Genomic DNA, 11,244 nt, shown 5'->3' with positions numbered 1-11,244 from the left:
CGAATCTCGGGCAAGTAACATACCGATGGACAAAGGGGATTACGTACGTTGTCATAACGGCTCGACCAATAAAGATCTTCATAGAATATGTAGGAGCGAATATGAGCATCCAGGTTCCGTTGTTGGTTATTGACCGGAGAGGTGTCTCGGTCATGTCTACATAGTTCTCGAACCCGTAGGGTCCGCACGCTTAACGTTCGTTGACGATATAGTATTATATGAGCTATGTGATTTGGTGACTGAATATTGTTCGGAGTCCCGGATGAGATCACGAACATGACGAGGAGTCTCGGAATGGTCGAGAGGTAAAGATTGATATATATAGGACGATAATATTCAGACACCGGAAGTGTTCTGGAGTGTATCGGATATTTATCGGAGTACCGGAGGGATTACCGGAATCCCCAAGGGAATACATGGGCCATATGGGCCATGTGAGGGGAGCACACTAGCCCACAAGGGGTGGCGCACCCCCCTATGGCAGGAGGCCGAATTGGGAGAAGAAAAAAGGGGGTTCGACCCCCCTTTCCTTTCTCTCTTCCCCCTTCCCTTTCTTCTCTGGTGAAATAAGGCGGGGGGCGCCACTTGGGGAAACTCCAAGTAGGATTCGGATCCTACTTGGGGCGCACCCTGGCTGCCTCCACTCTCTCTCTCTCTCCCACCTATATATATATGTGGGGTGCGCCCCTAGCACACCCAGACAATTGCCTAGCCGTGTGCGGCGCCCTCCTCCACCGTTTACACCCCCGGTCATATTTTCGTAGTGCTTAGGCGAAGCCTACGAGGATCACTTCACCATCACCGTCACCACGCCGTCGTGCTGACAGAACTCATCCACTACCTCGACGTCTTGCTGGATCAAGAAGGCAAGGGACGTCACCGAGCTGAACGTGTGCAGAACTCGGAGGTGCTGTACGTTCGGTACTTGATCGGTCGGAGCTAGAAGAAGTTCGACTACATCAACCGCGTTGTCAAACGCTTCCGCTTACGGTCTACGAGGGTATGTAGACATACTCTTCCCTCGTTGCTATGCATCTCCATGGATAGATCATTGCGTGTGCGTAGAATTTTTTTATATTTTCCATGCAACGTTTTCCAAGAGTGGCATCATGAGCCAGGACTATGCGTAGATGATATGCACGAGTAAAACACAAAGAGTTGTGGGCGGTGATAGTCATACTGCTTACCACCAACATCTTATTTTGATTCGGCGGTATTGTCGGATGAAGCGGCCCGGACCAACCTTACATGTCCACGCACATGAGACCGGTTCCACCGACAGACATGCAGCTAGTTTTACATAAAGGTGGCTGGCGGGTGTCTATTTCTTCTACTTTAGTTGAATCGAATTTGACCGTGGGCGGTCCTTAAAAAAGGTTAAAACAACAAACTTGATGAAACACCGTTGTGATTTTAATGCATAGGTAAAAGCGGTTTTGATCCACACCATGGAATCTAGAACGAACACAAAGGAGATTAACTGTTCGCTTACCTTTTAATTGGCTGCATCAGGAACTCCATTTCCACCGGTAGATCTTTGCTACTTTGTCGAATCGCCTCTCCCAAAGCTTAGCCCACTCTACTCAAAAAATGCAGCAGCGTGAGGTAGGAGACGACTGTACCAAGCCGGTCATTTAATTCGCCGTCCGTAGTGTTAATGAACAACAATTATTAACTTCAAAAAAGACAATTATCCTGATCCACAGATCAGGAAAAGGCTCGACGTCATGGGCCACGGCTTGACTAGTTTCCCGTCGTCGACCGCTTGTCCGCCCATGGCCCACAGCCCAGAGCGTATTTCTTTATTTGCTTCATTACGGACACTCGTGTACATGGCCCAGATATTAAATGCATCGCATCCAGAGACATGAAACAGCGGCCTAGATAACGAGCACATGTGTGCTCGAGATCAGAACCACCGCGTCCAATAAGGCTTCATTGAGGACTTGAGGAGTAACGACAATAGAGGCAAAACCAAGTATGGTGGCATGTCTACAGACCATCGGTGAAATAAAAAGGCACAATGTTTTTATGAGCCATCAATATTTCACTGGATTCTCATTTGAAATTTATCTAAAAGATAGATAATCCTCATTTGTGATGCTATTTTGTGGTGTATAATTTCTCAAGGGTAGTGTACCAGATTGAGAAGAAAACACGTCAACAAATAACAAATATAGTATAGCAAATATGGTATAACTCAAATTAAACAACGTATGGCAAATCTAGCCGCGCAAATGCGCGGGTCACTCGGCTAGTCTAAAATTAATAGAATAAGTTATTTTAGACCCCATAAGAATATTGGGAGGCTATTTATAAATGTTAAAGTGAATTCACCATGTGAAATTCCTCAATTTAAATAGATTCACAACCTAAGCATTTTATTTAAGGTTGGCATGTAATGAATACTTAAGGTTTAATCAACCTCATTTAAAAATTAAGGCACGATGAAATGATAATGCTAAAATAAATTAACAAGCAATTCTAGTTAGGGTAGTGCTAAAATAAATTAACAAGCAATTCTAGTTAGGGTACTACCCTGGCTGTTACAAGCCATTAGTGTGTTGGTTTAAAGCTTTGCCTGGATATATTATCTGGAATTTGCCACTTGACATGAAATGGAACCTTGGAAGAGAAACTTGATCTAAAAAATTACATATTGTAAGCCCCCCAAAAAGGCATTTTCATGATGAGCAGCAGTGTGTTATCATGTCACTGTCAGGCAACACCTTTTACCAATCTTATGGTAAACATGCATTTGCATTTTCCTTCTCCCGTTTACAGGGAATGATTATTGTGAGCACACCATCTGCAAAATTAAAGCTTTCTGACAAGAACAGAATGATGAATGAGGCTCACTCGATAACTGACCATTTACAATGTTCACCTGCCCTACACAATTACACAGTACTGCTCACTCTGAATCAGAAGTTCAGAACCAAAAGAACAAAAAAAAAGAGAGAAAAGGTTCAGATATAGTAGATCTGGCCTACGTTGAGAAGGCTTTCATGAGGAACATTGAATATCACGCTGTGTTCTCTACAGACCTTCCTGAGGAAGGCATACAGGTGATCCACAACAATCCTCTTGATGATCCCTGAATCCCTGCGCGCACGCACAATGGTGTTGCCGAGGATGTGCACGACGCCCGCATCCTTGCAGCTGTTGAGGAACTCCAGTTCGTCGCCGTATGTTTGGCTGGAATACCTTGTTAGGCTGTTGTTCCCTGTTAGTGGCGACTTGGCCAGCACAATGGAATCATGTGATGATGAGTAGCTCAGGTCACTCCCGGAGCACAATGTGTTGCTTCCAGCCTTTTCGCTCATCAGCAACGCATTAGCGGATCTCTCGACCTTTTGCTCCGACATGGTGAAGTCCTCAGAATCAGAATAGCCATCCATCATGCTCTCAAGTCTGACAAAGATCAGGAGCCGGTCAAGAAGCATCTTCTCAAAGTCGTCGTGCTTCTTGTGGATGTCCTTGTACCCGTACCTCGTGACACAGCGGAACATGTGAAAGTTCTTTGGCCCGATCCTCTTCATGACAAACCGTTCTTCAACTGGGACGGTGTACACCGGAAGGTACTTGACACACACAAAGACGACCACGGAGTGGATGGCAGGGAGGTTGGTGATGAAATGGGAGAAGATATGCGGAACACCACTCGCCAACTCGGTGTACACAAAGCCAATCCCAGGAACCCTAACAAGACCAAGGCTCGGCCCGAGTCCTAGAATCCAGGCCATGGAAACCTTGCTGTGCATCTCAAACTCATACCGCTTCACGGTGCAGAAATGCCACACGTACATGATGATAAAGAAGGTGATTGCAACGGCAAGTGGCACCCAACCACCTTCATCCACCTTATTGATGCAGGCTATGAAGTACGGGAACTCCACCATCAACGAGAGCACAAGAAAGGTGACAACAAGGATCCAGTGGCTCTTCCATACTAGCAGCATTATTGGGACCATGAGGAATGTCGTTACCAGCATAACTATCACAACTGCTGTGCCTGTTCAGATAGCATGACATGCAAATAAGTAGGGCGTAATCTGCAGAGTGCAGGGTGCATTACAAAGGTTCAGCTCCACTTGCTTTTAGAAGCTTATTAGTTGCCAATTTACAAAAGGTTCTTAACAAAATTCAGTTTTTTGTTTTGGTTAAGTGCTACTGCTCACTAGATGATGCTGGCCCACTTCACTTTTCAGAAAAGGAAACCTAATTTATAGACCATAGGGCCATGGCCGGCTTTGTCAATGAGACATAACGATACACCAGGTCAGGCATACCAACCTAACGGAGGGGAGAATAAAAGTTCAAAACATGAGACATTAACAGAGAGAAACATAGAAACCTAATTTAGCTTAGACTAAGCTTGCAATGGAAACATAGTAAATGTTAGGCTAGCCTGAATCAAACATTACAATCCATGGTGATTGAAAGTCCAATTTGGATTCTCCAGCTATCAGTTCTCATTTCAGAGATTTCTTTTGTTTAATTATTTGTACAAACGAATGCACTGCACATATTGTGTGATAAAGTTCTGGACATATTGTTAAAAGATGCTGATTCTGTTTGTCCAGCGGTCAAATGAAAGATACCCTAGCTATCCTCTGTTTCACAGCAACGTGAAAACTTGATTAACTTACAAACTGAAGTGAGTAGCGTAAAAAAGAGAAACAACAAACCTTAGTTCTCCTATTCAGTTATATGTTCAGAGATGCAAAAGAAGCTGTGAAAAGTAAAGCTCACCGTATGCATTTCCGATCTGGATTTGGTTCTTAAATCCAGCAGTCACAGCAATGCAAAGAATCATAAGTACCCAGTTGATGTCAGGGATGTAAATCTGCCCAAGGAATTTTTTTGAGGTGTGCACAACACTGACACGGGGAAAACAGCCCAGCGCAAGAGCCTGCTTTATAATCGAGTAGGTAGCAGATATGGTGGCTTGACTTGCAACTATTGCTGCAAGAGTTGCAATGACGAAGGCTGGCCAATATATGGCATCTGCAGTGATCAATCATCTTACAATGAGTATATCATAGAATGGTGGGATATGCATTATGTCAATCTGTACATCGTGGACAAGATGCATTGATAATGTTTCTTGACATAAAATGGTAATTTTATATGTAGGGACCTGGAATGGAGCGGTAGAAGGCATCAACTACATGATCCTTGTGGACAATAATATAAGCAGCCTGCCCAGTGTACGCAAGGAGAAGGCAAGGGAACACCACTAACGTGAAAGCAATCTGCACATAGACATTATTACTTTATCAAAGCAATATATCGATCATAATTGATTTAATGAAGGTTCTCACTACCTGAATAGCCAATACAGGGAAATGACATAGATCAGCAAATAATGCTTCGGTCCCTGAAAAGAAAGGTGATACAGGTAATTCTCCTGTTTCTCATGATCACTCCAAAATGTGATTAATCAATGGAACGCATATGAGAATTGCTAATGACCTGTGATGCTAAGCATAACTCCTCCAAGAGAGGTCCAGATCTCAGACTTCGCTCGTCGGAGAAACCGGTAGATATAGACTGGATTATATGCTTTTAGAACTGAACTGTTATACTTGTGTATGTTGAATGCCCCGACGCTCCCAATAAGAATAAACCAAAGGAACACTAAAGGTGCAAAGAGCCACCCAACTTTATCTGTACCATAGTGTTGCATGCTGAATAATCCGATTAATATGGTCACCGCGACGATTACAACCACATCTGTCAGATATTGAAGAAACAAATGTCAAACGGTTTCACAACAATACTAGAACAACGGCTCGTGTTCCTCGCTAGATCACAATAAAAATGATTGGATCAGTCTAGCTACTGAAATTCGCAATGTTTGCCTATGGATCTTTTTAGATATATGACAGACACTGATTTCTTCCTCTCATTACGCTCAAGTTCACGTTGTTATATAGTATCACCATACAAGCTCCGCTTAAAGAATTAAGCAGAATTGCCCACACAACACTTGCGCAAAGATAATCATATAAAAGAACAGATTTACCTGTACTCATCTTCGGATTCTGAACTCGTATTCCACCTGTTGCAGAGAGAACTGCAGAACATGAACATAAAAGTTACGATCCAAGTTCCAGTTGTATTACGTGGGCAAAACTATGTTGCCAAATACCTGATATAGCAGGAGTAAGGATCCCATCTCCAATGGCGGTACAGGTACCAATAAGAACAAGAATAAGAAGACAGTTCTTTTTATATGCATGTCCCTCTAGCCATCTCTTCACTTTTGCTGCAAGCGAATTCTCCTCATAAGTTTGTCGGCTATATGTCGTTAGTTCTTCATCAGTCTTATGTTGATTGGGTATAGTGCTGACCTTTGCATGCCGGCAAAGTAGAGAATAAAGAGCAAAAGTGCCACCTGTAAATAAAAATAAAGTTGTTAGCTTAAAGTTGTGCAAACAAACTAAGAAACCCAAGGAGACAGTTAAGAAACTGTTGCCCCAGCAGAAAATAAAATGCGTTCTGTACTTCACCTCTCAAGATATTCATGATTAGTAAAGTGTTGTGCACCGATAATTGTGGTGTACAATGTTTAATCCTTGTTGATAGAAATCTAATCACCATAATGCTGTCATGTAAATAGATTCCAGTATATACAAACCTAATCAATTGATAAAATTGCAGAATCTGTGCGTTCACCCATGCTATACTACATTGAATCTTTAACCCGTTGAGAAATTCTACCATAATTACTGTTGTGTGACAGTGTATGATTCTACCTTTGCCCATCAAATAAAATGGTAAAGTTACAGAAACTTTGCACTTGCCCATGCTAAACTCCAATTAACTACATGTGCAAATGTTTAAGAACTATCCTTTCTACAATTACACTCATATTCTTGCAAATACCCGAACAATCATAAAAATAGCAAATATGGATAAGCTTGCGAGGATATGACATCTCACCTTGACCATTATCATTTGCCCGTAAGACAACAAAAACATACTTCATCAGAGGAATGAGCGTGAGGGTGTAAATGATCAATGAAAGAGCTCCAATAACATCCTCATCATTGTCAACCCCATGCGGAAATATATTGTAGAAAACATACAATGGCGATGTACCTAAGTCACCAAAGACTACACCAAGGCTCTGAAATGCAAGCCTTAGTAACAAAACTGATGAGAACTTCTGCATAAACAAAAGGAAGAGCCACTTTAGTTTCAGAAAGGGCAAGAACATGACAGAGATGCAGGAAATCACAGTTTACACCAAGTAAGATATGGTCCCTGGTCTTCTTTATATTAAAATAGTGCCAGTTACTATCAATTCAACACTATCATTGATAGTACCAAAGAAGCACCAAACTTTATTTCAGATGGATACAAAAAGACATATGAGATGCTCTGTACTCACGAAAGCAGAGTTCACCGAAATATAATATTAAATTCAGCACGCAAGTAGTAATATCCAAATGTACTTACAGACCTTTTCTATGTACATGTTCTTGAGCCTGCTAGCCTCCTCATCCATGGGCACATCAAGATCCTTATCGAGCTCCCAAATGCTCCCGGGGTTCGTCGTCTCCATATCTGATGTTGACGCCATCAGCCTCCTTGAAGCTCAAAACACCAGGAACTTTCCCAAAGGCCCAAATCGGTCTTTGCAGCAGCACAACTGAATAAAAGCCTTTTCAGCCCCACCGAAAGAACTCCAGAATCAAGCACCGCTGTTCAACCTCTCACTCGCGATTCCACCTCAAATCCTGAAAATAAGAGAGTCCCCTTGCTCTAATCAAACGCCAATCTTTGAAGAATGACCAAGAAAGAGAAAAATCGTCCAGGTCAGAATGCGGCTTCAAATCTCTACGGCAAACTCACCCCTGTCTGATCCCGGAAAGAACCAAAAAATTGGAGGCTTGGTCCACAACACTGTACTCGTATTGGAGGGCCCAATCTGTCACACCTCGCTCTACAGTTGCAAATGGATCACCACCTGCATCTTAGTCATCTCCAGAAGTTGCGTCTTTGCTGGCCGTCGGGAAATTTGTTTAGCGTCGACAATGAAGGGCAGGAGGTAGCACCGTAGCAGGGGAATGGACATACCTCAAACCCTCAGTTCGGTGCTCTGTCTGCGATTGGGGAGAAGCAGCCCCTCCCCTCCCCTCCCCCGGGTTAATTGAGCGGCGGCAGCCCGGGTCAGCCGTCCGCCGCCCGCCTGTGCGTCCCCCGTGGACTCGAGCGGCGGCGGTGGTTGGCTGAGGTGAGGAATCGAGCGGCGGCACCGGTGGAGGTCGAGGACTCGAGCGGTGGCGGGAGGCGACGAATCAAGGACGGCGGCCTCCCATGGTGATCTGTGGACTCAGGCGGAGCCGGCACGCGGGCTCGCGGCGGCGGCGCAGGCAATGCTCGGATCAGGTCTCAGGTGGCGGCGGACATTGGGATTTGGGAGCGAGCACGAGGAGGACTGGAAGTCTGGAAGCAGAGCGATTCGGAAACCTAGCTCGCGGTGGTTTATTGCAGTAGTACTACTGTAGTAGAGTCAATGAGAGTGCGGCCGTCCTCAACACGGCGACCACCTGGTCTGCTCAATCTCAAGAGTGGCTATTGTTGTGGGATTCGTGCCATAAAATGTTTTGCTCTCTCATTTGAATTGAATTGAATATAATTTTTTGAATTCTATTGAATACAGGCCTCTATGAAGACTGATTCGTATGATTCGACAAATGGTTTAACTGCGACACGGCTCAGTGTGGGGCATATTTTGGCCGGCTTCGGTCCTTTTCACCCATCCGATGCGGACTTTTACCGTGCTGGCCAGTGGTCAAAGGATATGGATTATAGGTGAAACCATAGTGTGTTGCATTGGTCACATGTCCTCGTTTGGCCCTTTTTAAATTGACCAAAGACTTTGGGAGCCAACCCAAATCGATTAAACCATAAAAGCCCTAAAGCCACGCTCAATGCCTAGAAAAAATTAACATTGGAACCGGCCTTCTTCATTCTTTGCTATGTTAGCTGTGCAAATTAATTACAAAAAATGTCATTTATCTATTGCTATTGTGAAATTAGAAAGTTTCTATAGCCAACAGAAAAATGAAGAGAAATCCAGTACATACACAACATTTAAAATAAAGGACTGTGCTAATGTCCGACCGTTCGGAACATTAGCAACAGACCCGGACGACTTTTCCTTTATTCACCCAAAGTAGGTGCATGCATGCATGTGGTTGGTTTTTTGAAAAAAAAACTGAGAACGCACACGGATTATTTTTCTCAATTGTTGCATGCATGCATATAAGACGAAAATGATGATGTCAGCAGAGATTTCATCGAATTCAAAAATTCAAAATGTTTTGTAGCTCTAACCGTCGCTCCGATTGAAAAACTATTTTCACATAAAAGATTTGTCGCGACGAGGCCTTCGAAACTAGATCCCATGTTGATATGTTTCGATAACTTATTTTTAGGTCAAAAGTTACCAGCCCCACGCTAAGTAAGTTATCAAATCTGAGGTATATAAGTTATCGTCATGTTTACATAGAAATTACCAGGGCATAAAAATGGCTCCTCCAACATTCTCTCAACATGCAAATGCAGTAGAGCACGGGAAACCTGATGTCATTGTAAATTCTTGCTATTTCAAAACTGTAAAATGTTTTATAGCTAAAATTGTCGTTTTTGATTGAAAAAATCGTTTTCACATAAAAAATCTATCGCGATGAAAACTTTGAAACTAGATCTCATGTTGGCATGTTTTGATCACTTTTTTGGTCAATAGTTACCATAAAGTTATCAGTTATGTTATATGTGTACTAACATGTTATTTATGCAGAAGTGACCGGAGATGTGTCTCAACGACTTCTTTCCCCTGAGTCAAATTTACCGTGCGATTTTTACCTAAGTTATCAGCTTCAGATGCATACATTACCGTGCTATTTGCACAGAAGTAACCGGGGTATGTTTCAATAACTTTTTATTCGGGTCTTAAGTTATCAGGTCAATGATGTGTGAGTTACCATGCTATTGACAAAAAAGTTACCAGGGGTATATTTGATCAACAACCCTCCCCCACCCATCATCACTGTTGCCAAAAGTTATCAGGACTGGGGCACATAAGTTATCAGGTCTGCAATGTGTGAGTTATCATGTTATTCACACAAAAAATTACCAAGGGTATATTGCATCAACCACCCTTCCCCCCTTCCGGTCACCAAAGTTTATCAATACTAGGGTAAATTAGTTATCACGTCTACGATGTGTGAGTTACCGTGATATGCACATAAAAGTTACCGGGGGTATATTTCATCACCCCTCCCTCGCGAAAAGTACCATGACCGAGGTGCATAAGTTATCGGGTCTCCGATGTGTGAGTTACCATACTATTCACACAAAAGTTACTGGGGGATATTTGATGGCCACCCCCCCTCCCCCCATGCCAAAGTTATCAGGACTCGGGTACATAATATATCAGGTCTGTGATGTGTGAGTTATCATGATATTCCACAACTTATAATGTAGCATGAAATAATGTATTCTCTCTGTATAAAGTTAGTATAAAGTCGAGTCACGTATTTTGGAGCGGAGGAAGTACAAGAAAAGGCCAACAAACAACAAAAGAACAGTTTTTTATTTCCTGCCATGGGGTTTAAAAAGGTCAAATAGATAGTTTCCATTTGTAAGATAATAAGTAGTATTATGTGAGTTGGTCATTGGCATCGTACAACATTCAACGGACCTGGGTTCGAACCCTACTATGTGCACATTATTTTTGCTCCATCGGAATGGAAAAATGAGAAACAGAAAATCAGTAGCGACAGCGACGAAACGGACAGCATCTGAACAGTGCGGATCTGTTGTAAACGATCAGTTGGCAGGAAATTAGCTTTTGCGTAAAATAAAAGACTTGTTTATTCATGTCATCTTGCAAAGTCTTTGCAAGGTAAAGAAAATGTGGTTAATGAGACAGATAAGATAAGCATCACATAAATTCAAAGGCTAACATGCGTGGCGTCCTAGACTCAACGTTGTTGCATGTTAGTACATTAGACATGTATAATCATGAGTGTGGACCGCATTGGCCACTTACGGCGCAGAAGTCTTCGTGTGCGCTCGTTCCTGCCGCATATGGGCTACGATGTGTAGGGTATGGTCCACCTACTAATGCTCCTGACATTGGTGCAATACACTGAGAAGAAAGCTGATGCACATTGCTATACATGAAGTTATGTCCTATCCAACGCAAATCTTGGCATCAGC

General features: G+C 42.9%; 1 protein-coding gene across 2 annotated transcripts; it reads right to left on the bottom strand.

Annotated features, from left to right (window-relative positions):
• Positions 1–2,842: 2,842 nt before the first annotated feature.
• On the bottom strand, positions 2,843–8,550 carry LOC109758197 (putative potassium transporter 12). 2 transcript variants are annotated; one of them, XM_073507053.1, is made up of 12 exons: positions 8,092–8,550; positions 7,867–8,016; positions 7,475–7,751; positions 6,952–7,177; positions 6,360–6,403; positions 6,158–6,274; positions 6,032–6,082; positions 5,479–5,739; positions 5,331–5,383; positions 5,144–5,258; positions 4,756–5,010; positions 2,843–4,015 (listed from the first exon to the last, which is right to left on the bottom strand). In XM_073507053.1, the coding sequence occupies exons 7-12, from the start codon at positions 6,039–6,041 to the stop codon at positions 2,970–2,972; spliced, it is 1,740 nt and encodes a 579-aa protein (XP_073363154.1). In that variant the 5' UTR covers positions 6,042–6,082; positions 6,158–6,274; positions 6,360–6,403; positions 6,952–7,177; positions 7,475–7,751; positions 7,867–8,016; positions 8,092–8,550; the 3' UTR covers positions 2,843–2,969. The 2 variants fall into 2 exon arrangements, with proteins under 2 accessions (XP_073363154.1, XP_020172632.1); XM_020317043.4 differs by having other exon boundaries at positions 6,158–6,403; positions 8,092–8,525.
• Positions 8,551–11,244: the final 2,694 nt, after the last annotated feature.

The sequence above is a fragment of the Aegilops tauschii genome, chromosome 1 (assembly GCF_002575655.3).
Source record: "Aegilops tauschii subsp. strangulata cultivar AL8/78 chromosome 1, Aet v6.0, whole genome shotgun sequence".
NCBI lineage: Eukaryota > Viridiplantae > Streptophyta > Magnoliopsida > Poales > Poaceae > Aegilops > Aegilops tauschii.
The sequence above is the reverse complement of the archived record's forward strand: the minus strand, read 5'-3'. Positions and strand labels throughout refer to the sequence as shown.